Here is a 26,603-nt window from a genome sequence, read left to right as displayed (position 1 = left end):
TAATTGGGATAATTAAGGCTAATACCGTAATGCCTTGGGTTCCAATTCATGTCTGTTGCAGACATTATCTTGTCACCATTCTTCCAAACCATACAATGTACAAAGAATTGGAAAGACAAGAAAACAGAAACAAAACAACCATAATAGATATCATTAAGTGTCCAAAACAAAATAAAAGATCTACGAGCTCAATAACATGTTTACATCATAAGACCCATTCTGTCAACATGTTCTTTAAACTGTTTCGCTACTAGACCCTTTGTTAATGGGTCTGCTATCATAAGCGTAGTACTAATATGTTCTATGGACACTGTCTGTTTCTGTACTTCCTCCTTGACACTTAGGTATTTGAGCTCCATGTGTTTAGCACCTTTAGAATACCTATCATTTTTGGAGAAAAATACTGCAGAGGAATTATCACAATAAATTCTCAGCGGCCTTTCTATAGAGTCAACAACTCCAAGCCCTGAGATAAAGTTCCTTAGCCATAAACCATGCACTGTGGCCTCAAAGCATGCCATAAACTCAGCCTCCATTGTTGATGAAGCAGTGATAGTTTGCTTCATACTTTTCCATGAGATCGCTCCACCGGCTAGTAGGAAAATATATCCAGAAGTAGATTTCCTACTATCAGAACAACCGGCAAAATCAGAGTCTGAGTATCCAATTACCTCTAAGTTGTCAGTTCTCCTAAAGGTAAGCTGGTAATCCTTAGTTCCTTGCAGATATCGCAATACCCTCTTTGCTGCTTTCCAATGAGACATCCCTGGGTTACTCTAGTAACGCCCAAGCATGCCAACTGCAAAACTGATGTCTGGCCTCGTGCAAATCTGTGCATATATCAAGCTCCCCACAACCGAAGCATAGGGGATTTTTGCCATCTCTTTACGCTCCCACTCAGTTTTAGGACATTGTGATAGGCTAAACTTATCACCTTTTGATATCGGAGTATCAAGTGATGAGCAACTTTTCATGCCAAATCTCTCAAGAACTCTTTCTATGTAATTTTTCTGAGACAATCCCAACAGTCCTTGTTTTCGATCCCGGAGGATTTCAATTCCGATCACAAAGGATGCCTCACCCATATCTTTCATTTCAAAGTTCTTGGATAGAAAACCCTTGGTTTCATAAAGTAAGCCAAGATCACTACTAGCCAACAAGATATCATCAACATACAGGATCAAAAATATAAACTTGCTCCCACTGACCTTTAGGTATATACATCGATCAACAATGTTTTCTTTAAATCCAAAGGCAGTAATGGTATCATTGAACTTTAAGTACCACTGTCGGGAAGCTTGTTTAAGCCCGTATATTGATTTCTTAAGCTTACATACTAGGTGATCTTTGCCCTTTTCTGAGTAGCCCTCTGGCTGCTCCATGTAGACCACTTCATCCAAACTTCCATTTAGAAAAGCTGTTTTCACATCCATTTGGTGTAACTCTAAATCAAAATGAGCCACCAATGCCATAACGATTCTGAATGAGTCCTTTTTAGATACTGGAGAAAAGGTCTCTTTGTAATCAATGCCTTCTTTCTGGGTAAAACCCTTAGCAACAAGTCTGGCCTTATGTCGTTCGACGTTGCCTTTAGAGTCGCGTTTGGTCTTAAAGACCCATTTACACCCGACTCTTTTACATCCTTTAGGCAACTCAACGAGATCCCAAACTTGATTTTGATCCATGGATTTCAACTCTTCTTTCATGGCATCGATCCATTTACTAGAATCACATCTCTCTATAGCTTGTGAAAACGTTAGTGGATCTTCACTTGTCCCAATGTCAAATTCAGATTCTTGGAGATATACCACATAGTCTGCTGAAATAGCAGGTCTCCGATCTCTCTGAGATCTGCGTAAGACTATCTGTTCTGGTAACTCCGAACTTGGTTCATCAGTGATATTATCATTCTGAGATGGGTGATCATTTTCTTGTTCCAATGTATCATTGTCGTGATCAATTAGAGGAACCATTATCTTTTCTGAGGATGTAGGTATGGGGACATCTACTCGTACTTCCTCAATGATCACATCTCTAGGTTCTATTTTTCCACTGATTTCGCCAAGTTCAATGAATTTGGCATTCCCTGTTTCCACTATTCTCGGACTGTGATTAGGACAGTAAAACCTATACCCTTTGGATCTCTCTAGGTAGCCAATAAAGTACCCACTTACTGTTCTGGGATCCAATTTCTTTTCATGTGGGTTGTAAAGTCTCGCTTCTGCTGGGCAACCCCAAACATGCATGTGTCTTAAACTTGGTGTCCTACCAGTCCATAACTCGAAAGGAGTTTTTGGAACTGACTTACTAGGAACCCGGTTTAAGATATAAGTTGCCGTCTTAATGGCTTCACCCCACAATGATTTGGGTAAGGTAGAATTGCTTACCATACTTCTGACCATATCCAATAAAGTCCGATTACGCCTTTCAGCAACACCGTTCTGCTGTGGCGTTCCTGGCATCGTGTACTGTGCAACAATGCCATGTTGTTCTAGAAGTTTGGCGAATGGGCCAGGGTTACGACCCGATTCGTCATACTTTCCATAGTATTCTCCACCTCGATCCGACCTGATGATTTTCACCTTTCTATCTAACTGTCTTTCCACCTCCATGAGAAATACCTCAAGTACTGAAACAGCTTGAGATTTCTCATGTAGCAGATAGATATATCCAAACCGTGAAAAATCATCTATAAAGGTGATAAAATACTTTTCTCCACCAAAACATTCAGTGGAGAATGGTCCACATATATCTGTGTGAATTATTTCAAGAAGCTCTTTACTTCTTGTGGCACCTTTCTTAGTATGTTTGGTTTGCTTTCCTTTAATGCAATCCACACATACTTCAAGATTAGTAAAATCTAAATGCGGAAGTATCCCTTCTCTTACTAATCTCTCTAACCTTTCTTTGGAGATGTGCCCCAATCTCTTATGCCACAAGTCATAAGAATGTTCATTCATCATGTTTCTTTTAGTTCCAATACACATTTCATGGTTATGGGTATAGGTATTATGAATAAATGTATTATCGAGACAAAGTCGATAAAGACCATCGGAAAGAAACCCAGAACCAATAGATAAAGAGTCTCTGAACAAATTGAAACTACCGTTGTGAAATGAAAAGGAATAACCATCAGAGTCCAGTCTAGAAAGGGAAATTAAATTACGCCTCACAGAAGGCACAAAAACTGTGTTATGAAGGTCTAAACAATGACCAGTACTCAACACTAAACGAAAAGTCCCTATGGCCAAAACTTCAGCCTTATTCTCATTTTCCATAAAAATGAATCGCTCACTGGGGCTTGGTGTTTGGCTTGTAAGGTATCCCTGCATGGTTATAGAAACATGAACATTAGCACCTGAATCTAGCCACCAAGAATTAGTAGGAACATTTACAAGGTTTGATTCAAAACATACAAGGGCAAGAGGCTTACCCTTCTTTTCAAACCAAGCCTTACGTTTCTGACACTCAGATTTCATGTGTCCATTTTTCCCACACCAGTAGCATTTGGTACTACGATGTTGAACCTGATTAACATTTCCAGGCTCCTTTCCTCTTGGTGGTCCAATTCGTTTCTTTTTACTATAATGGTGCTTTTTCTTTCCAGCTTCTTTGGTCACAAAATTAGCAGAGTAATGCCCTTGTTGTTTCAGTCTTACTTCCTCCTGAACTACCATACTTGCCAGCTCATTCACATTCCATTTATCCTTAATAGAATTATAATGCATCTGGAATGGACCATACTGAGGTGGCAATGAGTTCAGAATAAACTGAACAATAAAGGACTCCTCTACCTTCATTCCCAGGGTTTGTAATCTAGCAGCAAGATTTGTCATTTCAAGGATATGCTCTTGCATTCCTTTGGCTCCATCATATTTCATGGTGGTAAGTCTAGCCATCAGTGTTCCTGCTAAAGACTTATCTGCAGACTTAAATCTCTCCTCAGTATTTTTCAAAAAACTTTGGGCATCCTCAACACTAGGGAGTGAATTTTTAATATTTTCAGATATGGTCATTTTCATGAACATTAGACTCAGCCTGTTTGATCTCTCCCACTGTTTAAATGACTCTTTCTCATCCCTGTTACTCTCTTCAGTGATGGGTGGTGGTTTTGGACTTGTAAGGGATGAGTCCAGGTCAAGGACCCCTAAGGTGAATCTGACTCGCTCAACCCACTCAGAAAAATTAGAGCCATTCAAAACAGGAACTGATGAAGTTTGTGAATGTAATGAAGTCGGTACATTTACTGCAAGAAAATATTCGTCACATAATGCTTTGAGTTAGACACTTATAAACAATAATCAGAATTTAAATAATTATGGATGAACTAGTAGTGTCATTAAAACCCTCCTTTGGGAGTAGATCTTAATACACAAAGTGTTCTCACCAATATTAAATTCTGTGGATGAACTAAGCGTATCATCAGAATTCTCCTTTGGGAGTAAACTCTGACATACAATTGTTCCCTCCAACCTTTCTTTTGATGGATGAACTAGTAGTGTCATCAAAACCCTCCTTTGGGAGTAGATCTTGACACACAAAATTGTTCACTCTATCATATCCACCTTACTATGGAATTTAATGATTGTGCACCAAAATTGAAGAAAATCTTGTACCTTTGGGCAACCAAGTTTTTCTTTAATTTTAATGAAAATCATTTGTCCACATTGGATAAATAATTAAATATATAACATGATAATGAGAGTCAATTCATACATGTATTTTTATGTATGTAATAATAACATGCACATGACATTTAATAAAATTTAATACATGTATTTAACAATAATATCATGCATATAACATTTAATAAAATTTAATACATGTATTTAACAATAATAACATGCATACAAATTTATCAATAATAAAATTTTCATACATGTAAATAACATTAATAACATGTATATAAAAAATAAAAAAAATAAAATAAAATAAAATTCGTATATATATATATTTTTTTATTAATAATCTGACCGGTCCGGTCCGGGTCTGAACCGGACCGGTTCAGCAATCCGGACCGAGACCAAGTCAACTGAATGCGTTGACTTGGGCCGGAGCTGTACAGGCCCGTCCTTTTTTTTTTTTTTTTTTTTTTTGTTTCTTTTATTGGGCTGGCCATTACTGTGGCCCGTTATTTTCTCTCGGGCTGGGCCGAAATGCAGGCCCAAGTGCTTTACCCATCTGTTAATAAAAAAAAAACAGATAAAATAATTTGGACTGGGTCAAAGTCCATAGCCCACAGCCCAAACCCGGTTACACACTTAAAAGAAAACCTAAGTAATTGAATCTAGTTCTTCTGCCTCAGGAAAGAACCAGCGCCGCACTTCATCAAGCACACAGCACTTCAACCGATCTTCACGCGGCACTTCATGAGTCACGGCAAGGCATGGTGGTCTTCGCCGGCGAGGAGGAGAACGGCAAGGCATCACCAGCCTCCATCCGCCGCCGAGGTCCACCTCCTCTTCGATTTCAATTTTTTTTTTTTTTTTTTTTTTTTTTTTTTTTTATTATAAACACAGAACCTCTGCGGCAGTGGGCTTTTGAGCCCTCTGCCGCCGTTACAGGAACTCCGGCGAGGAGTTTCTCAGCCTCCTCGCCGCACCATCCTTCTCTCCCTTTTTTTGTTTTTTTTTTTTTTTATTATTATTAGAGAACTGTGGCCAGTGGGTTTGAAATCCCACTGCCACCTTTATAGACGCCGGCGAGGAGGATAACAGCCTCCTCACGCCGCCGGCCTCTCCTTCAATTTTTTTTTTTTTTTGATTAACCATTCGGGGCGTCACAGCCCCTTATGCCGTACACTGCCGACCCACACGGTGGTCTTTCCTCAACCCCTTCTTTTCCCATCTCAGGTAAACAGCAAATATAGTTCATGAAATCCAAAAAAAAAACATGTAATACTTCAAACAATACACGAGGAAAGTGAATACAGTATGGCATCGTTCTTGCTTTAATGAAAACCGAAGTGCTTTAATGAAGTGTCAGTGTATCGTTCTCGCTCAAAAGGTAAATACAGTATTTTTAATCTTTTCCGATACGATAAAATCACAATACATGAAACTATATATTCACTGAATATTTTATTGAGATCATAAAAATCTATAACCTGAAGCTCTGATACCACATGTTAAATATTTTAACATGAATATTAATAAACGGATCTTCGATTTTATATGATCTACAATAATAAACAGTAATAAATAAATGCGTACCTTTCTCCATCAGTTTGATGAAGAATTAAATCTGACTATGAGAGAAGGATCACCCTAGCAACTTCACCTCCCAAGTGTCTCACGATGGCAAAAGGCACTCTAATGTTGTAGGTGAGAACCCTTTAATCCCTCAGTGCTATTTATAGATTTCTGACCATTAAGAAATCTAAGAGTTTGTATCTGACTATAATTAGAGATAGAGTTTTAATCTTATCTGTTAGGATTTCTGTTATCCCGTTATCACTCATCTTTAATCTGATAGACTTGAGCTATTTCAAATTCTATTAAGATGGGTGTGTGGGACATAGAGTTTAAATAAAACTCTTACAACAGTCATATATATTAGTACTACAAGTTTAGCAATTGAGTATGTACTACAATACGGGACATTATGATCAGGGGTTTATCATAATGAGCACAAATATTTCATGAATATGGCTTTTCTTAGGTTGTGGCGTTAATCGATGCCTAAAAACCATTTAAGAATTTGAGTTACATACGTACGTACTCATGAAAGAAATTAAGACTCGCGTGGTGTATAATTAGGTTCTTATATATAAATATATATATATATATATATATATTATATTTGTTGATGTATGGTAGATATAAGATAGTTTCATCCCATGTTGAGGTTATTCACGAGGACATTCTAAATCCGTACTTAACACCTGAAAAAAAAAATGAAAAAGCACTAAAAAGTAACACTACAAGAAATTTTCTTTTTAGGGACAAAATTTGTTAGAGATGAAATTTAAAGATACATATGGAGAACCTTATAAATCCGTTCGAACTAATAAATATTAATTCGAATCGGAGATTATGGGACAAATTAGATATTGTCTCAAAAAATCTAAACCGTTCGAACTAATAAAATTTAATTCGAACAGATAATTAATCTATTCGAATGCAAAATAAACTGTTTGAATAGTATTATTTAATTGAAAAGATATATTGTTAAAATTGTAATAATACATATTTTTTCTATTAATTTTTTATAATTTTCAAAGTAAATAAAAATTTCTATATATTATATATTATGATTTACAATGAATTAAAATATTTACGAATTCAAAAATTAATTTTATGTAATTATTTTAAAAATATTTTAGTTAAATAAATATTAATTTAAAGATAGTGTCATTTTTTCAATTACTGTGAACATTAAGTATAATGAGAAGAAAATATAATTAACAATAAAGAGGCTAGCAAACACTAAAAATAAAAACCATACATTAATTACATCCCAAAAAGAGTTAGATGTTCTATACAACATTAAAAAAGTAAAATAATAACTAACGATATCTATTTATTAAGTAAATTAAAATCCTCCTGTAAGGTATGTAAGTGTCATTCCACGTCCTTAAACTTCTCTATGATGGGCTGAATGAAGCCCCTGAATATAATTTGGCGGTGTTTCACCAATATAACTCGTACCTCATCCGGAGTAGCCCCAGCAGACTGTCTCTCAATAGGGACATCAGTAGTAGAAGCTGGATTAGTAGGCGGAGGCTGATCCTGTACTGCATGAGTCTTCGGCAAATGACCCCTGCTCTTGCTGAATGTGATCTTGTTAACGGGCTCCATCTGTGGTGTCCTCCACTCAGTCGAAGTCAATTGAACCCCCGATTGGAATAGGAGGTTAGATATCAGCAGTGCAAATGGTAGACTACCTCCACCCAAATAGCGTGACTTTGATTGAATGTGGAAGAAGAAATATAATGCCAGATCAATCGGCTCCCCCTATGCTAACCGTAACAAAAATCTGGCTCACTCGATCTCGAAATCAGTCTTGTATTTTTTTGGATCAATATTATACCCAACAATCAAATTAAGCATTCTGAAAAATGCTATATAGTCGGCCTGTCGGATCACTTTACTGCCATCATATGGCGAAGTTGAAGGCTCTTGCACAATGTCACAAACCTGATCATCTGTGAGACCATCATCAGGTACCTCAACGCGTCTCTCACTATCATCCAAGCCAGCATCTAGCTCTGCGGTCTGTACACCCGGCGCTGGTGATGAGGATGCGACTGGTGTGTCCTCTCCAGATGGTGCAGTCGCTGCTCTCTTTGGTGCTGGTGCTGCAGGATATGCACCGAACTCCTGCCACAAATCAAGAAACTCAGCAATAACGCGGGGAGAAAAGATAATACTCACTCCCTGGACTACTAAGTTGTAGCATAGAGCATCACCAGACTGCTCTCCCATGGCACGGTAAAACTCACCGACCATCTCAGGATATGCTGCGGCCCTCTGCCGACAGATTGAGGTCCATCCACGATCGGTGATGATGTCATGTATGCTCCATCCCTCCCAAGTGAGATCACGGAAGTCATTCAGAATGATCTCTCGCTCAACTAGTATAGGCCTCACAACCGGCTGAGAAGGAGCTGCTTCGCTACTTTGGCCTGTCTAGGGTCGAAAACGTTTTCTTTCGCTACTGCTTGCTTTTAGTATATTGTTGATCTATAAAATAATTATGTAATTTAATTAAAGTGAATTAGAGGACATAAATGTTAGTTTGCAATGTTTGGCAAGCCTTTATTCAAATGGATTCCAATTCATTGGAATAAAGGCTGCCAAATATCATCTTTAGTTCGAATGATTAAAATTCAATTCGAATGACCTAAAATTTCATTCGAATGAAGTAAAAGTCCATTCGAATGGAATTTAACGTCATTCTAATGACTATAAAATTAATTCGAATGATCTCATAAAACATCTATTCGAATGAGCCTAAATTCCATTTGAATGAACTTCTTTTCCATTCGAATGGAAATTATTTCCATTCGAATGGAATTGAAGGGACTAAGCCAAACAGACATGGCTGAATCGACTTAGTCCCGAATCTACAAATCCTATTTTTAACAATAATATAAGATTTTAATCGGTAGAAATGATTGAGGAGTAAAGCCCCATCATTTCTATCGATTACTTTTGTGTCATTTGGCTCCAAAACAACAAAATGGGGTTGGATTGATTCAAAATCCGAACCCCCCAAAACCAATGATTTAATCGGTAAAAATAAAACTCATTTAACCCATACCTCTTGTTGTAGGGGACTTGAGGACTTGGACAGAGTTGGCGGCGGCGGCGTTGGGGCTGTGAATGGCGGAGGATTCAATCGGACAGTTCGAATGAGAGGATGCACGAATAAAAAAAAAGGTCGATACTAGTATATATAATATAGTGTATATATATATAATACTATATTACTTATCTATATCATCTATAGTATAGAGTATTTAATTAGTTACTTCTATATATTGTAAATAACTAGTATATATATATATAATAGTATATATATTATGCATTAGATGAGTATAAAATAGTCTTAGGTAAAGCATTGCATTATATAGTAATATACTAATTCTATAGTAAAACATTGCATTAAATATAAGTATAAAATACATATATATCTAATATATTTAGTTTGTGTATTAGTAATTAATAAACCAAGTAGTTAGAATATATTAGAAAGTATCATAGTACTATTAGTTTTCAAATATTTATGCTATCTATACTATAATAGATAGTATTATACTATTAGTGATACTATATAAAATATTATACTATTATTAATATATAATATTATAGATTGATAAGAAACTTAGTATTATGCTATTAGTGACACTTAGTATTATATAGTATATTGTATTTTATTATATACTAATAATAATATTTTGTGTATATTTATATATTTGTATTATTATCTATTCGAACACATATAAAATTGTTTGAATGGAGATAAAGTATGTTCGAACGAATTTTTTTTGTTTGGAGGGAAAATTCGCGCCAAATTATTGATATATGCTAGAGAATATTCCTTTTTTTTTGTTCGAACTGTAATATTATTAATTCGAACGTGAAAATATTGTGGGAAAAATTCGTGGTTTTTTTATTTTCGCATTCAAACTTGTAAAAAATTTGTTCGAACGTAAATTCACATATTATTAACCCGATCATTTTACTTCATTTTTACTCGGATTGAAATTTGAGAAAGAGAGAGAGAGCGTGACAGAGGCTTTTAGAGAGTGTTGTGGAGAGAGAGAGCTTCAAAGAAGTAAGAGAGAAGAGATTCTTGAGAGAGAAAAAAGGACAAGAGGTAATATGTTTTTTTTGTTGTTTTTCATTCCGATTTTCGTTTATAAGTAAAATTTCATTTGTTGCATTTATTTGTTGGGATAGAACAGCTGTTTAATGTGTTTTATACATATATAGGTATTGTGGATTGATATTTTTATTAGATTGTAAAAATTAGAGGTAAGTTTTTATAGTTTTCTAAGTTATTTAATAACCATATTTAGGGATAATTATATAGTTTCCAATATATTGTATTGAAATATGCCATCATGTATGTGAAAATTGTGTTTTATGGTTCAGTTTTTTACTTTTTTTATGACTGGTTTCTGGTTTTGTTCCATTCAAACACTCTAAATACCGTTCGAATTGAATGTACTCAGTTCGAACAAAATCAAATGAGGCCAGAATTCCATTCAAACATATTGAGTGTTTGTTCAAATAGTAGCAATTAGATGATAGTTGGTCGAGAATGTAATTATAAAATGTAATTATAATGTATAATTGTAAATATTTAAGTACTGTATTGTAATATTCGAATACTTAAAATATAATTATAAAATATTTAATAAAAGAAGTTTAATGTATTAGTGAAAATATTTAGTATATTAATAGATTAATACTTAAATTACAATTATAAAATATAAGTCATAAAAAATTATAATTAAATATTTGAAAATATTTAAGTAATCTAATTAAGATGATTAATATTCTAAATATTCTTATTGTATTATAATTAAAGAATTATAATGTATAATCAATTCTATTTAAGTACTCTAATTAAATAGATTAATACTTAAACAATAATTATAAAATATAAGTTATAAAAAATTATAATTAAATATTTGAAAATATTTAAGTACTCTAATTAAGATGATTACTACTCTAAATATTCTTATTGTGCTTAATTAAAGAATTATAATGTATAATTAATTCTATTTAAGTACTCTAATTAAATAGATTAATACTTAAATTATAATTATAAAATATAAGTTATAAAAAATTATAATTAAATATTTGAAAATATTTAAGTACTCTAATTATGACTTAAATTATAATTATAAAATTATAATTAAATAATTGAAGATATTTAAGTACTCTAATTAAATAGATTAATATTTCATTGTATACATTACAAATATTTAAGTAAAGAATTATAAGTACTTCCATATATTTAAGGGCCCATCATTTATACTTGTAATGTAATCTTGCAATGTATTTGTGATGTATACTTGTTATGTTTATTACTGAGCGGTTGGATTTTCTAATTATTTTACATGTAATTAAACCTTACACTTGTTCAAGAGTTTTAGCCAAATATTCTCGTAAACAATGTTTGGGTACAACTCTTGAATTATCCAAAGTGGACAGTTTGGGATTCTATCATCTATATGGTATATATATTCAGTTAAAACTCATGTGTTAGTCAATTAAAATTTTGGTTTAGCATTTTCTTACATTCTTTGAGTATGTAGTTCGTAAGTTTCTCGGCCCATAAATAGGGTCGATGATTTACCGTAACTAGCATACTTGGAGAATTGTAGGGAAATGCTGTCGAAATTTTTACTAACATATGAGTTTTGAATTGAGTATATATGCGATATAGATAATAGTCTCTTGAATGGGATAGAACTAACTACCTTAAAAATAGATGGTAAAGTGACACGTTTATTGATAGTGCTTATTCCATGAATTCGGTTTTTTATATATGGATAAGAGTTGGATGTTGTTGGGAGATAGACTTGGTCGAGACTATAAGCAATATGCACAAGGGGTGAAATCTTTGTTAGAATTTGCTTGTAGGAGTGTTGTCAGTCGAGGATTTATAAGATGCCCATGCAAGAAGTGCAAAAACCTTAGTTCATATAATATGATGGTTGTGGAGGATCATTTATTCGTAAATGGAATTGATCCAAAATATTCATATTGGGTTTTACATGGCGAACCATTTCCTAAGGGAGTTCGATTTGGCAGTAATCTTAATCAGATGGATGAATGTAACGAGATCGGCACGGACAACATAAATGATGATGTTTCTGATGATAGTTATGATAATGGAGAAGATATTACTGAAATGTTAGAAAATCTTGGCGTAGGCATATTTGGTGCCAGGGATGGAGAAGGAACATCTGCACAATCATTTGAGGGAAATGAAGACTTTGAATTACTGTGGGAAGATGCACAACGAGAATTGTACCCAGGGTGCACCCGTCATAGCAAGTTGTCATTCACTGTCAGGCTGCTTCATATTAATTCTATTTGTCGTATTTATGCAAAAGCCATCGATATGTTGTTTGAATTATTTAAAGAGGCTCTCTCACAGGATAACGTAGTACCTCAAAATTTTTATGAAACGAAGAAATTGAAGTGAGGTTTAGGATTTGATTATAATATCATCCACGTATGTAAGAATAATTGTATTCTCTTCTGGAAGCAATATGCAAAATTTGATTCATATCCGGTGTGTCATGAGCCAAAATGGACATCAGATAAGCGTAATGTATCCCATAAAGTGTTAAGACATTTTTCGCTTATTTCTTGACTTTAGAGATTGTTTTCTTCTCGGATAACTGCGACAGATATGACTTGGCATCACATAGGGAGAGTTCAAAATGATCAATTCCTCACGCATCCTGCAGATTCTTTATAATGGAAGAAATTTGATGACGAGTATCCATGGCTTGCCAGAGAATCTCACAATGTACGTCTTGGTTTAGCAACTGATGGCTTTAATCCATTTGGCAACATGAGCACTTCTCATAGCACCTTGCCTGTCATAGTAATGCCTTATAATTTGCTACCATGGAAGTGTATAAAGGATCCCTATTTTATGATGACTCTATTAATCCCAGGGCCAAGGTCACCAGGAAATGAAATAGACGTATATTTGCAGCCAATGATAGCAGAGTTGAAAGAGTTATGGGAGCAGGGTGTCAATACATATGATACGGCCATGTCGGGAGAATTCAAGATGCATGCTGTAGTACTTTGGACAATAAATAATTTTTCAGCATACAGTAACTTGTCTGGGTGGAGCACGAAAGAAAAGATGGCTTGTCCTGTTTGTAATAAAGATACACAGTCTTAGTGGTTAACGAATGGTCGAAAATTATGTTTCATGGGACACTGTCGATATCTACCTCATGATCATAGATGTCATTCAAATAGAGCATTATTTGATGGAAGGGTTGAGCGTAAGTCATCACCACTAGAGTATTCTGGTCTTGATATTTTCACTCAATTGGAAGATGTTTCAGATAATAGATTTGGAAAGAATGCAATATGTTGAAAGAGGAAAAGACAAACAGTGGAATTAAATTGGACAAAAAAAAGTATTTTTTTTTAGTTACCATATTGGTCTACCTTGACACTATGTCACAATCTAGATGTTATGCATATTGAAAAAAATATATGTGAGAATATTTTGAGTACCCTGATGTCAATACAAGGGAAGACAAAAGATACAATCAACTCTCGTAAAAATTTGAAAGAGTTGGGAATAAGATTGGAGTTGCATTTGCAAGATACTGGGTCGTCAGTTTATATGCCCCTTGGATGGTATATACTTTCGAGTGATGAGAGAAAGAAATTTTGTGACTGGTTCATGACAATCAAATTACCCGATGGTTATGCTTCAAACATGTCAAGATGTGTCAGACCTCATGATTGGAAGATAACTGGTTTCAAAAGTCACGATGATCATATATTTCTGCAGCGATTGTTGCCAGTTGGTGTGTGAGGAAAGCTTATTTGATATGTTCATGCAGCTCTGACAGAATTAAGATGATTTTTCAGGAGTATTTACAGTAGAACATTGAAGGTTGATGCCTTATTAAAAATGGAAGCTGACATTGCATTGATATTGTGCAAGTTGGAGAGTTTGTAACCGCCTTCATTCTTTGATGTAATGGTTCATTTGGCTATGCATCTACTTCGTGAGGCTCTAGTTGCTGGCCCCGCTCAGTATAGATGGATGTATCCTATTGAACTGTTTTTAGAAAAACTTAAGTGATCTGTAGAGAATAAGGCTCGCCGGAAGGATCGCTCGCAGAGTCATACATTCATAATGAGTGGCATATATTTTGTTCAATATATTTTTGTGGAGTTGATATTAGATTTACAAGACCGGATCGAAATTATGAAGGTGGACAAATGGGAGTTTCGTCAGTATTTACTGTGTTTTTTCAGAACGTACATCCCATAGGTGCACAAGGGGGCTATGACCTATGTGGGTGAGAGTTTGAAAGAGCTCGCTGGTATGTCTTGAATAACTGTGAAGAGATTGAACATTATTTGAGGTTAGTGATAATCATCTAATTTAATGGTATTTTTAAGTGTATTTATAATAATATAGTATATATTGATACAAATTAATAGCTCACATTAACATACGCAGCGAACATATTTTGCACAAATGGTGTGATTGACGTAGAAAAGACGCAGGAAAAAGAATTTGTCTCATGGTTTGAACATACGGTATTACTAAAAATAAATATGCACAATTATTTTGAATTTTATACATTTTGTATGTGTCACGATATTTATATATGATATTGATATAACTAGAATAAAATTTATTTATGTAGGTTGCATCGAAATATAGTGAACATTCAGGTAAAATCTCACTAGAAGTATATGCTTTAGCATGTGGTTCGTCTAAGCGGACTATCTAATATTCATGACATTTGATGCGTGAATATAGATTTCACACAACAGACATAGAACGATATAGAAAAACTCAAAATCATGGAGTCGTCGTCGAAGGAAGCCATGAGGATGATAATATCGATTTTTACGGAATTGTGGAAGATATCATAGCGTTAAAGTATGTGGGGAGATATATGGTTTGGTTATTTAAATGTAATTGGTGAAATGTCTCAAATTTTAGGTTGAGAGTGCGTAAGGATGAATATTTTGTAAGTGTTAATACCTCTCGAAAATGGTATGAGAACCATCCTTTCGTCCTCTCATGCAAAGCAAATCAAGTTTTTTATTTAAATGATCCGTAGTTCGAAAATCCATGGCGGGTAGTCGAGAAGTTTGCACCAAGAAATATATATGATTATATTCCAGAGGCAGACAAACCATATGAAGAAGTTGATAGTCCAGACCATGAAGAAGCATATCAAGAAAATGAATCAGGTATCAATCTATTTGTTGATCTAAGCTAATATGATATGGTCCCATTGTGCAGAGAAGATGTTAAACCCGAAGTAATTGAAGGTGACATGTTAGAAGAATATGAATCAACTGAAGTGTCTACTGATGATGAGAGCGACTAGTCCAACAAAACTGATACCGAATGATTTTCAAACAGATATTTGTGTAGGTATAATTCTTATAAAAATATGAAATGTATCTTGTTTGAATAATAATTTATTATAATTTCAAACAGATATGCCTTATAAATGTAAAAAAACACGTGAGCCATCCCCACCACCTACTAACTCCTCGTGTGATTCACCTGCCAATAATAGTGGGCCAACATCACCAGAATCAGAACAAGATATTTTATTATTGTATATCTTTTAAATAAAATAATTTAATTAAAATATATACTTTAATTTTTGTATATATAGCTGTTGTAAATCAACGCCGAGTTAGAGGCATTACGAGGGGTGTTGGCATAGAGAAAGTAAGGAAAGTGAGTAAAATTAAAGTTGATATACCTAATGATCACACCGGTGGCTCTGGGAATTCGGCAACTTAGCTTGCTTCTTATGTTGGTACACTTACTCGCACGTATGCACCGATGGCTACATCCTCCTAGGCTAAAGTTCCCCAAGATATGAAAGATCACATAAAAAATCGTTGTCTGGTAAGAAGTTAATCTGGAGAACATTTTTATTTAAATAATTTTTGAAATTATACTAATAGCTTCTAATTTTTTGAAGGACGAGTTTGAACTAAATTTTGGCCGACAAGAGGATCGATTAACGATTGAGGAACTGATATCGAATGCATTCCGGAAGTACAAAAGTCAATGCCATGCACACTATCAGAAGTTCAGTACTACGATAGAGGTGCGTCAAAATCCTTTCCAAGCAATGTCACCAAACGAATGAGAGAAAGTTTGTGATCTGTTTGAAGATTCTGCTTATCAGGTAATTTCGTTATTATCTTTTTTTTATAATGATAGATGTATTAAACATAAAATTATAATATTTTTTTAGTAACAGAGTACGGTGAACAAAGCAAATAGATCAAATTTAACGATACACCATCATGCAGGTTCTCGATCTTTTCATCGCTTGTAAAAAAAAAATGGTTAGTTATCTTAGTCTCAATTAAATATTAATACATACAGTTTTCTGGTTTAAATTCTAATATTAATTTTCATTTTGCAGCAAGAAGAAAATCCTGCTGATTATGATCTGATCCAATTGTATGCTAATGTACATAAAAATCGTGATGGTGTTTGGAGTAATCCTGAAGCAGAGGCAAACTATGTAAGTTTAAGTTTATTTAATTTCATTGTCTAAATATATTTTTATTACCTATACTAATTTTAATGTTTTTTTTTTTTGTAGGACAAGATGAAATCTCTTAAAGATACTGCTGCAGATCCATATGATGAATCATCTGTTAACGATGCTCAAATCTTTTCTCAAGTTCTTTGATCACGTTCTGGATATTTGAGGGGTTTAGGACGTAGCGTAAAGCCATCCTTAACATTGTCATCATCTTTTAAAACCAGATTGAATGACGACCAGACTAAGAGGTTAGAGGAAGTTACACTTGAGATAGAACGATTGAGGTCAAAGGAAAAAGAGTTACTGACCCGATTAGATCAAGCAGTAGATTTAGAGGCAATATTAGAAGAGAGGCTACAATTAAATAACCAAAAAATATTTGAACAATTCCAGTCAGTGATGTCTCAAAACCCTAGGCCACTAGTACCATCACATCACAGTTCATTTAATTTTTTTAATTACCTTTATTTATGATGTTTGTAAAGATTTGAACAATTGATGTATATAGATTATAATTTGTATTAGTATGTTCTTTTTAATTAAATTTTATTTTGTTTGATCAATACCGTTCGAACTTTAAATAATCCGTTCGAATGGTAAATTACCATTTATGCATACATCCGAACAAAAACATATCCATTCGAATATAAAAAACCCATTCGAATGTATCGAAAAATACAATCAATGCGTTTGTTCGAACAATTAAATACTCATTTGAATAACGATATTTTTCAAAACTTCGTTTGAACAGAAGATTTTTGTAAATATATTATCTGTTCGAGCAGTTAAAATTTTTCTTCGAATAAAAGTCACTTCAAAATGTGTTGTTTAAACGAATTTAGTCAGAAATGGTTGTTGGTTCGAATTAAGATTTCTTGTTGTTCGAACAACAATTTTTTCATTCGAACTTCATTCTAAGACGACATTGTTTTGTCTAAAAAAAAAAAAATTACTGTTCGAATGGTTTCGACTGGTTCGACCCAATTTCATCTCTAAAATTATTTTTTGGAGACGAAATTCAATTTTTGTCTCCGAAAAACTTCTGAGACGATCTTTCTGAGACAACATAGAGACAAAAAAATTTTATCTCCAAAAACTTCTAGGGATGAAATTTTGAGACAAATTTTTTTGTCTAAAAAAATCAATTCTCTTGTAGTATGGTAAGTGCATGCAGAAATAGGTAGGGCATGGTAAACTAATGAGAAATGACCGAAGCAAGTATTATTCTTCTGAATATGGAGATGCGTAGGGGGCTCTGAGACTGTTTATCTTGTTTCTTGCGAGCTTTTACTGTTTATAAAAAGGCCATGCATCTGATCGAGCACTCTTCACTACCCATTCACAAGTTGGTGCTTCCTCCCAGAGTGAGAGAGAGAGAGATGCAGGCAAGTTGACAAAAAAAGAAAGTCGTGTAAAAAAAGATTCCTTTCACTGAATTGAATGAATTACAGAGCACCCTCTATGGTTAATATATACAACTAATGCAAACAAAAAATAACCAACTCTAACAAACCTATTGAAGTGTCTCTATGACACATTTACATATATAAAAGAATAAAAGAATCTTCTAGAACAATTACTACTGGTTCTTTTAACACTACCCCTCAAGATGGACTATATATATTCAATAGTCTCATCTTGGAAATTAGAGCTTCAAATTGCTGCTGTCCCAAAGCCTTGATAAAAACATCTGTCAGTTGTATATTGCTCTTGACATGTAGTGTCTTGATCAGTCCAGCTTGAAGCTTCTCCCTTACTATATGACAATCAATGTCAATGTGCTTTATCCACTCATGGAATATTGGGTTAGCAACTATGTGTAAAGCTGCCTGGTTATCACAAAACAGCAGTGCAGGATGTGGATGAGTGACATGTAGATCCTTAAGCAATTGGACTAACCACATTAACTCACAAACTATTGATGCCATTGATCTATATTCAGCCTCTGCAGAACTTCTAAAAATAGTGGGTTGTTTCTTGGATCTCCACGAAATCAATGAATCCCCAAGAAAAATGCAAAAACCAGTAATACTTCTCCTTGTATCTACACACCCAGCCCAATCAGCATCTGCCAAACCCTTTAGATGCAGTTTTGACTTGGAGGATAAGAAAATTCCATGTCCAGCAGTTCCTTTAATGTATTGCAACACCTATTTGCTATAGTAAGGTGTGTATGTCTAGGTTTATCCATAAATTGAGAAAGCACTTAAATAGCATATGAGATGTTTGGCCTCGTGACATTAAGGTATATAAGTCTACCTATCAACCTTCTATATGTTGTAGGATCATCTAGCAAGTTACCTTCTATTCTACTCAATTTTAAATTTTGCTCCATGGGGAATTTCCGTATTTTACTCTCTAACATCCTAGTGTCTTCAAGAATTTCTAAGGCATATTTCCTTTGACTAAGAGTGATGCCATTTGCTGTCCTAGTTATCTCAATACCCAAGAAATACTTTAAAGGACCCAAATCTTTCAATTTGAACTTGCTGTCCAGAAACAATTTAAGTTCCTCAACTGCACTCATATCATTAGATGCTATTAAAATATCATTTACATACACAAACAAAGCTACAAAAGATGATTCAGTGACTTAAATGAAGAGTGAGTAGTCTGCAGTAGACCGAGTGAAACCATGAGTAATGAGAGTTTTTGAGAATTTGCTAAACCACTGTCTCGAGGCTCCCTTTAAGTCATAAAGAGACTTAAATAATTTACACACTTGCTAAGGCTCCCCCTGTTTAGTAAATCCTGGAGGTAAGGTCATGTACACTTCCTCAAGAAGCTCACCATGTAGAAATGCATTGTTAACGTCCAATTGGATGGAATACCAATTAAAAATGGAGGCAAGAGCTAAAACTGTCTGAACAATTACCATTTTGGCAATAGGTGAAAATGTCTCATAATAATCAAATCCCTTTTATTGGGTACAATCCTTGGCCACTAATCTAGCCTTATACCTTTCAATAGACCCATCAAACCTGAGTTTAACCTTGTAAACCCATCGACAGCTAGTAGGAATTTTACCAGTAGGAAGTGAAGTGATCTGCCAAGTCTGATTAGCTTCTATGGTTAATATATACAATTAATGCAGACAAAAAATAACCAACTCTAACAAATTTATTGACATGTCTCTATGACAGATTTACATATGTAAAAAAATAAAAGAATCTTCCAGAACAATCACTACCAGTTCTTTTTAACACAGATATTGATGAAACATCTTCCACGAAATCAGGTGGCCGTGTAATGGTTATGAAAAACATGAAACCTTATCTACTGATGGTGGCCATGCAATTTGGTTTGGCAGGGTCGACGTACATTTTCAGCATGGTTTCTCTCAACCATGGCATGAGTCGCTACGTGTTCATTGTCTACCGCAATGCTATTGCTGCACTCGTCCTTGCTCCTTTTGCGCTTTTTTTCGGTCTTTCTTACCTCATGAGTCGACGTCAGTCAATGTCGTCGACACTAGTACTCATGCATATAATATGCATTTTTCAGCTTCGGAGAATATGAAAAATGAACAATTATTTTTTATCGTTTTTTATTTATAAAATCCAAATAAAGTTTTCTTTGCCTGATCTTAAAAGGAATCTCTTGTATATTTTAGTCGATCGTATCATTGGTCGAGGTCGGACTTATTCAGCAAAAAGAGACAAAAAAAAAAAAAAAAAAAAAAAAAAAAGGTCGATATATATCGTACAAACTAACCTCTTTTTGGCCTTTTCTCTTTCATTACGCTTTACAGTAAAACGAGGCCAAAGATGACATACCCTGTCTTGATGCAGATAGCAGTGCTGGGAGTTTTAGAGTATGATGTATTATCCATCCACACATGCATGCACATATATATATATATACCCATAAAAAAACATATATGGGGAATTTATATATAGGTCGAACATATCTACTAATTGTGATTAATAATTAATTAATATATGCATGATTTATATTAGATTAATTAATAAGATTATACATTAATTTATTAGAATTAATTTCAAGGGATCGAGATTGAATACCTTTTGATGCATATGATCCGTATACGAGATTTTGATCATCAGACTACTCCTTGATCAAGGCTTCACTTACTTGGCCATGAAGTACACATCGGCATCATTTGCATCTGCCATTATGAACGCCGTTCCTTCTGTTACCTTCATTATTGCGGTTATCCTTCGGTACGTACGTACATGTGAAACAAGATGGCTAGCTCGATCGTACGTTTTGCATAGCTTATTGATTTATTTCATGAACATGGGTAATTTCAAGCTAAGGAATATTATATCACAAACACATATATATGAATGATTATTTGAATATATATAATATTCTATATTAGAGCGAGTGAAGATAAAGGAGGTTCAAGGTCAAGCCAAGGTCATTGGAACAATATTAACCTTAGCAGGTGCTTTGCTCATGACACTTTACCGAGGCCCTGTGATTGACCTAATTTGGTCAAGGAAAATGGCCTACTCCTCCTCCATGATGAGCTCAGACCATAAATGGTTAATCGGTAGTGGCGGAGCCACGTTGGGGCAGGGGGCTGCCCCCCAACAAATTTGAAAAAAAAAATTTATAAGTGTTAATTTTTTTGATTTAATAAAATAATATTAATTTATCATGTATTAACCCCTCCTCTAAAGATTATTTTGCCCCCTCTATAAAATTTAATCTGATATAAAAATGAAATAAATAAAACATATATATCCCATATAAAATAAAATACATAATTTTTATTATAAATAAAAAAAATCTAACTATAACTAGTAGTATTTCTAACCTCTTTCCATTGTCTATATTGAAAAGAAATAGTTAAGAATTTTAATTTAAATTCAATAATTGATGATTTTGTTTGTTTAAAAGAACGTAAGTTATAATTTTAGACATTCTATATTTTTTTATTTGATATATTTATATGAATGTCTTTATATTATTTCAATAATATATTGTTCTTGACATATCAAATATTTTTTTAATATATAAGTTGTATTAAATATATTTTTTTATTGTAAATCTTCATATCAGATTATTATATATTGTAAAAAAAATTATATAATAGTAAAACAAAATATATAAAATATATATTGTTCTAATTTTATTTGGCCCCCCTAAAATAAATTTCTAGCTCCGCCACTGTTAATCGGGACATTTTTTATCCTCATTGGTTGTGTGGCCTGGTCCGCTTTCTACATATTGCAAGTAAGCTGTTTGACTAAATTAATTATCCCATCGATCTAGCTAGAACATTAATCTTACCTAGCTCAGAGGAGATTGTGATTTGCTAGCTAGCTAGGAGAAAAGCTAGGGTATATAAGTAATTAATTAATATATTTATTATATATGCAGTCCGTAACAGTGAAGAAATACCCAGCGGAGCTGTCTCTGTCCTCGTTGATATGTTTTATGGGCAGAGTGCAAAGTGCAGCAGTGGCTCGTGGCTGAGCGTCACTACCCAAGTGCATGGTCTACAGGTTGGGACTCCAGGCTCCTTGCTCCTCTCTATACGGTTAGTTGGGCTGTACGTACGTGCAGTCGATCAAGATTAATTTGATCTGTGTATGGTCAGTTGGCATAGTCGTCAAACACTATACATTTGATAACCATATTATAAGACATTCATCAACAATTTCTAATTTTGATCTATTCGTACTTTCAAATCTTTGAATTTTCATAACCCAATTAAAGATTTTTTTATTTATTAATAATTGTCAAATGGGATGCTCGATCGATCCTTAGCATGACTCAAGAACGAGCTGCATGAGTCTTGCGTATAGTCTACATCAATTCAATTACAATATTTGAAAAAAGTGAAGAATTTCCAAATTTTTCAGGGAGTACTTAGCTCCGGAATTGCATATTATGTGCAAGGCCTGGTTATGAAAGATAGAGGCCCAGTCTTCGTAACTGCCTTCAACCCTCTTTGCATGATCATCGTCGCTGCTCTGGGGTCTGTAATTCTAGCCGAGAAACTCCACTTGGAAGGTATATTATATTTATTAGACTTCTTCTCATTGTTGATCTTCTTCTTTCTCCTCCTTTCTGATCCCTTTTTGTTCCCATACCCGATAATATATAAAAAATGATATACTTACTACTCCATTACAATCCATTTACTATTTTTTTTATTTTATTTTTTTAATTTTTTATTTTACTTAATGATTAAGAAAGTGAGTATTAGTAAAATTATATTTTTTTTAATTTTTTCTTAATGATTAGGAATGTTAAAACAATACTTAAAAGAAAATAAAAAAAAAAAAACTTGTAATACACTTAAATAGTGAATGGATAGTAATAAGATAGTAAGCTTATCACTATCCATAATATATACATTGGTGCGTCCTTCGGAGCAAATATAATTAGAGCAAATATATATATATATATATATATGATACTCTAATTTATCGTTTAATAATTGATCTCTTCGATCGTAATGATCCTAATTCAATTTCTACCTGATGATCAGTATCATTGGAGGCATTATAATCGCAGTTGGCCATTATTCTGCCGTCTGGGGCAAAAGCAAAGATTATAGTGTCATGGACTGTGACGGCCAGGAGCTCCCAGTTACTGCAAATGAAGCTGCTTATAAATCGGTCATATCAGGGAATAAAACTCATGGCCATCAGCAAGTCAAGAACTGATCAAGAAAAAATGCAAAAAAACAAAACAACTTTAAGCAATGGTGCTCTTGATTCTTCTTATTTACAAGCTTTAATTTCGAATATTGCATATATTTATAATTTATAAGGTCCTCTTTTCACTATTTTGGATGTGGAAATTGTTGCGCAAAATAGTTAAAATTGTGCACATGACGAGCACGCAGCATCGTGGTACGTACGGAAAGTGGTGTGTCATGCACCGAGCCAAAGAAAAAAAAGATCAAACGTCTATAGTACTGGGGATCGATGAACTATTTTGGATAGACGTTATACAGTGTTGAGCTATAAATATATATTTATATATATAAAAGCTAATAAATAAATATGATCTTAAGATTGGACATCATGAGTGGTGATGCTGGAATATCGAGTACACCGTGTACTGTACACGAATTCATGGCCTTAATTGCGCTGCAATCTCAATGTAATCCCACATCATGTATCTTTCACCACTTAAGTGCTTGATATATATATATATATATATATTGATATTAATCATAAATAATTAGCCAAAAGATATTGTTGGTGTCGTTTCTAGATCTGATCAGTGAATTTGATCTGTACATTAATGTCACTATCTAAAGTTCAATGAAAACATGAGTAACCCAAACATTTTCTCTGCCATATATACATTTAGTCATGGATCGACCACATATTATTTTTATGTGGTTTAGTTACAATTTTCCTCCATGATCATCAGCCCATACATGTTTTTGTTTAATTCCCTTGTACTTGTCAGTGGGAATATGATATATTATTCCAATTTCAACTGTTAGAAAGGCAAATTTTCTTGAAACTATATATCCCTAGTACCTCCATCAACTCAAGCATCTCCATTCCGGGAATTGCATGCCTAACCTGCATCCAATACAAATATTATATATTGTACGTGAGTGCGTCATGATATCTTTCCCAACCACGCCCAAATCAAGATGACATTTCCAAATCATAATTTGGCATCAAATTGGTCGATTGAGTGGCATGCATGATCAAATCTTGATATGATTTCATAGACTCCAATTAATTGACATTAAAGCTTTTGTTGGTATCTCTGTTAGGGGTGCTACCGCCACTGCGAGCAGGCAACTAGGGTCCCTGCCATCTAACCCCTCATGGGCGGGGGGTGAGTTGGGCCCTCAGGCCTTGTCTTGCTTAGGCGACTGCCCTTGCCTAGATTCTGAGAGGGAGGATTGGCCCTCGGGCCATCCAGCCATTATCAACTTTGAATATGCACGCACACACAGAGAGAGAGAGAGAGAGAGAGAGAGAGAGAGAGAGAGATCAGTCCAAGATACATGGGGGTGACGACGAGTGTGAGAGAGTCTGAGAGACCAAGTGGCAATGGCGAGACTATGAGAGACCGATGACGAGATGATGAGATCATAATGAGAGATAGAGTCAGAGAGGGAGAGAGGAAAGACATTTGCACTAAATTCTAACCTAAAATAAAACGTTTTCCTTTTATTAAAAAAATGTTTTTTTAAATATATGTAATATATATGGGTCGATGAAATTCATGCCTAGCTCGCGCCCCAGCCTAATCTTCATGAGCAGTTACATGTTTGGAAATGCACACTGCCAAAAAAAAAAAATGAAGATGCATAATATTGTTTGCAATCATGAGCTTGGCTCATCACTTAATTAAGCTGTGATCTTAAAATTAATACCATCAAAGAAAACATTTTCACCAGTCTTGATTACTTTCTAGTTCAAATTAAGTGTGGAATATCTATTTTATTATGTAAGTGCCTAACGAGCTGCTACAATAATAAACAATAACTTTGTTGTTTTCCGTGTAATGAACCGTACCTTCTGTTGTCTTCCATTTTGGTATGTGTATTCGTATACCCTAGGGATATAATTGTATTTTCTATAGATTGATTTTACATGTGGATCCGTCATCCGTGTACTCCCCAGCGGGCTCTGGATATAAATGTTTGATTTTTTGTTTTATATGTTATGTTGTTTTGACAGGTTATGTTAACTTTTTTTTTTTTTTTTTGGATGGAAAATGCTTCATTGCATTCATTCATAATCGAAGTTACAACTGTGACTTATCAATACAGGAAAACCAGACTATAAGTCAACTAACGCAACTGCTCAGGAGCTTCCCCATCAACAAATTACTTTGTGACGGACATTGTCTAAACTTCTACACCTTCTCTCCTAACAATAGTCAAAAGAGAAAGCGTTCTGTCAAAACAGAGCTAAACAACCTTTCTTTCAAAGAAGAAAGATACACCCACACTCCATCCTCCCAAGGAGGAGGAGTACATCCACACTCTCTCCTCTCCAAAGAGGAAGAGTACCGACACCTACCATCCTCCAAAGAGGAGTAGGACAAAAACCCACATGCCTCCAAAAAGGAGTGGGACTCCAACCTATTTATTATTATCAACCTAAAACAGAACAACAGATTAAAAAACAAAAGCTAAAAAACTGATAATGGCTTGTATGCACGTGGGGGCCCAGCCCAAGCCAACCCGTTAGGGTTGCATCGCCTGCATCTTCGGCCGCCACCCCCGTTAACCATCCTGCACATGAGCCGGCCGCTCCACCACGATGCATGGAGAGCACCACTGATCCAGGTGAAAGCACGGCAGCCGTGGGTAGGTAGCCCATAAAAACCACACGCCAAAAACCAGATCAGCAAGCTCCTTCGTCCCGGCCAAAACCAGGGTTTCTCAAACCGATACCAGGTTCATCCCCGTCACCATCGCCAGCCCATAACCACCGAAACCATCCTTCCACCACTTCGGCTAGACTAAACAGAAGCCAGAGACAAAACCAATCGAGCCAGCGAGAGGCTTATTCCAGACACCTAAACCAAAGACCATATCTAGCAGATCTAAATAACCAAAACGAAAACAAAAACGAAATGGAAAAAAACAACCAAAACGAAAATAAAAAAAAAATAAATAGAACACTGCAACACCCGATTTCCGGCCACCATCCTAAGGAGTGAATCGCCATGAGTTACACCCGGACTCCACCCCAAAACCCCTTTGAAACCTCCATGCAGCTCGGCATACCACCCGAAAAAACCCTCTGTTTTCCATGGTTAAAACAGAGATCCTTCACCTCGCGGGAAATACCCAAAACCAACATGCAAAAATCATCTCCAGGAGCAAAACCCGAATCAACTCACACCGTAATCCTCTGAGCAAACC

General features: G+C 34.8%; 1 protein-coding gene across 1 annotated transcript; it reads left to right on the top strand.

The window, feature by feature from the left end:
* The first annotated feature begins 13,347 nt into the window (after positions 1-13,347).
* Positions 13,348-23,415, top strand: LOC122310365 (WAT1-related protein At4g08290-like). Its single transcript, XM_043124261.1, is given in 10 exon segments — positions 13,348-13,354; positions 20,010-20,193; positions 20,514-20,585; positions 20,836-20,960; positions 21,114-21,287; positions 21,900-21,973; positions 22,121-22,207; positions 22,209-22,280; positions 22,606-22,754; positions 23,235-23,415. Coding segments are annotated over 10 exon segments (1,125 nt in total).
* The last annotated feature ends 3,188 nt before the right edge of the window (positions 23,416-26,603 follow it).

Source organism: Carya illinoinensis, chromosome 5 (assembly GCF_018687715.1).
Source record: "Carya illinoinensis cultivar Pawnee chromosome 5, C.illinoinensisPawnee_v1, whole genome shotgun sequence".
Classification (NCBI taxonomy): domain Eukaryota; kingdom Viridiplantae; phylum Streptophyta; class Magnoliopsida; order Fagales; family Juglandaceae; genus Carya; species Carya illinoinensis.
Note: the sequence above shows the minus strand (reverse complement) of the source record. Positions and strands in the feature narration are given on the sequence as shown.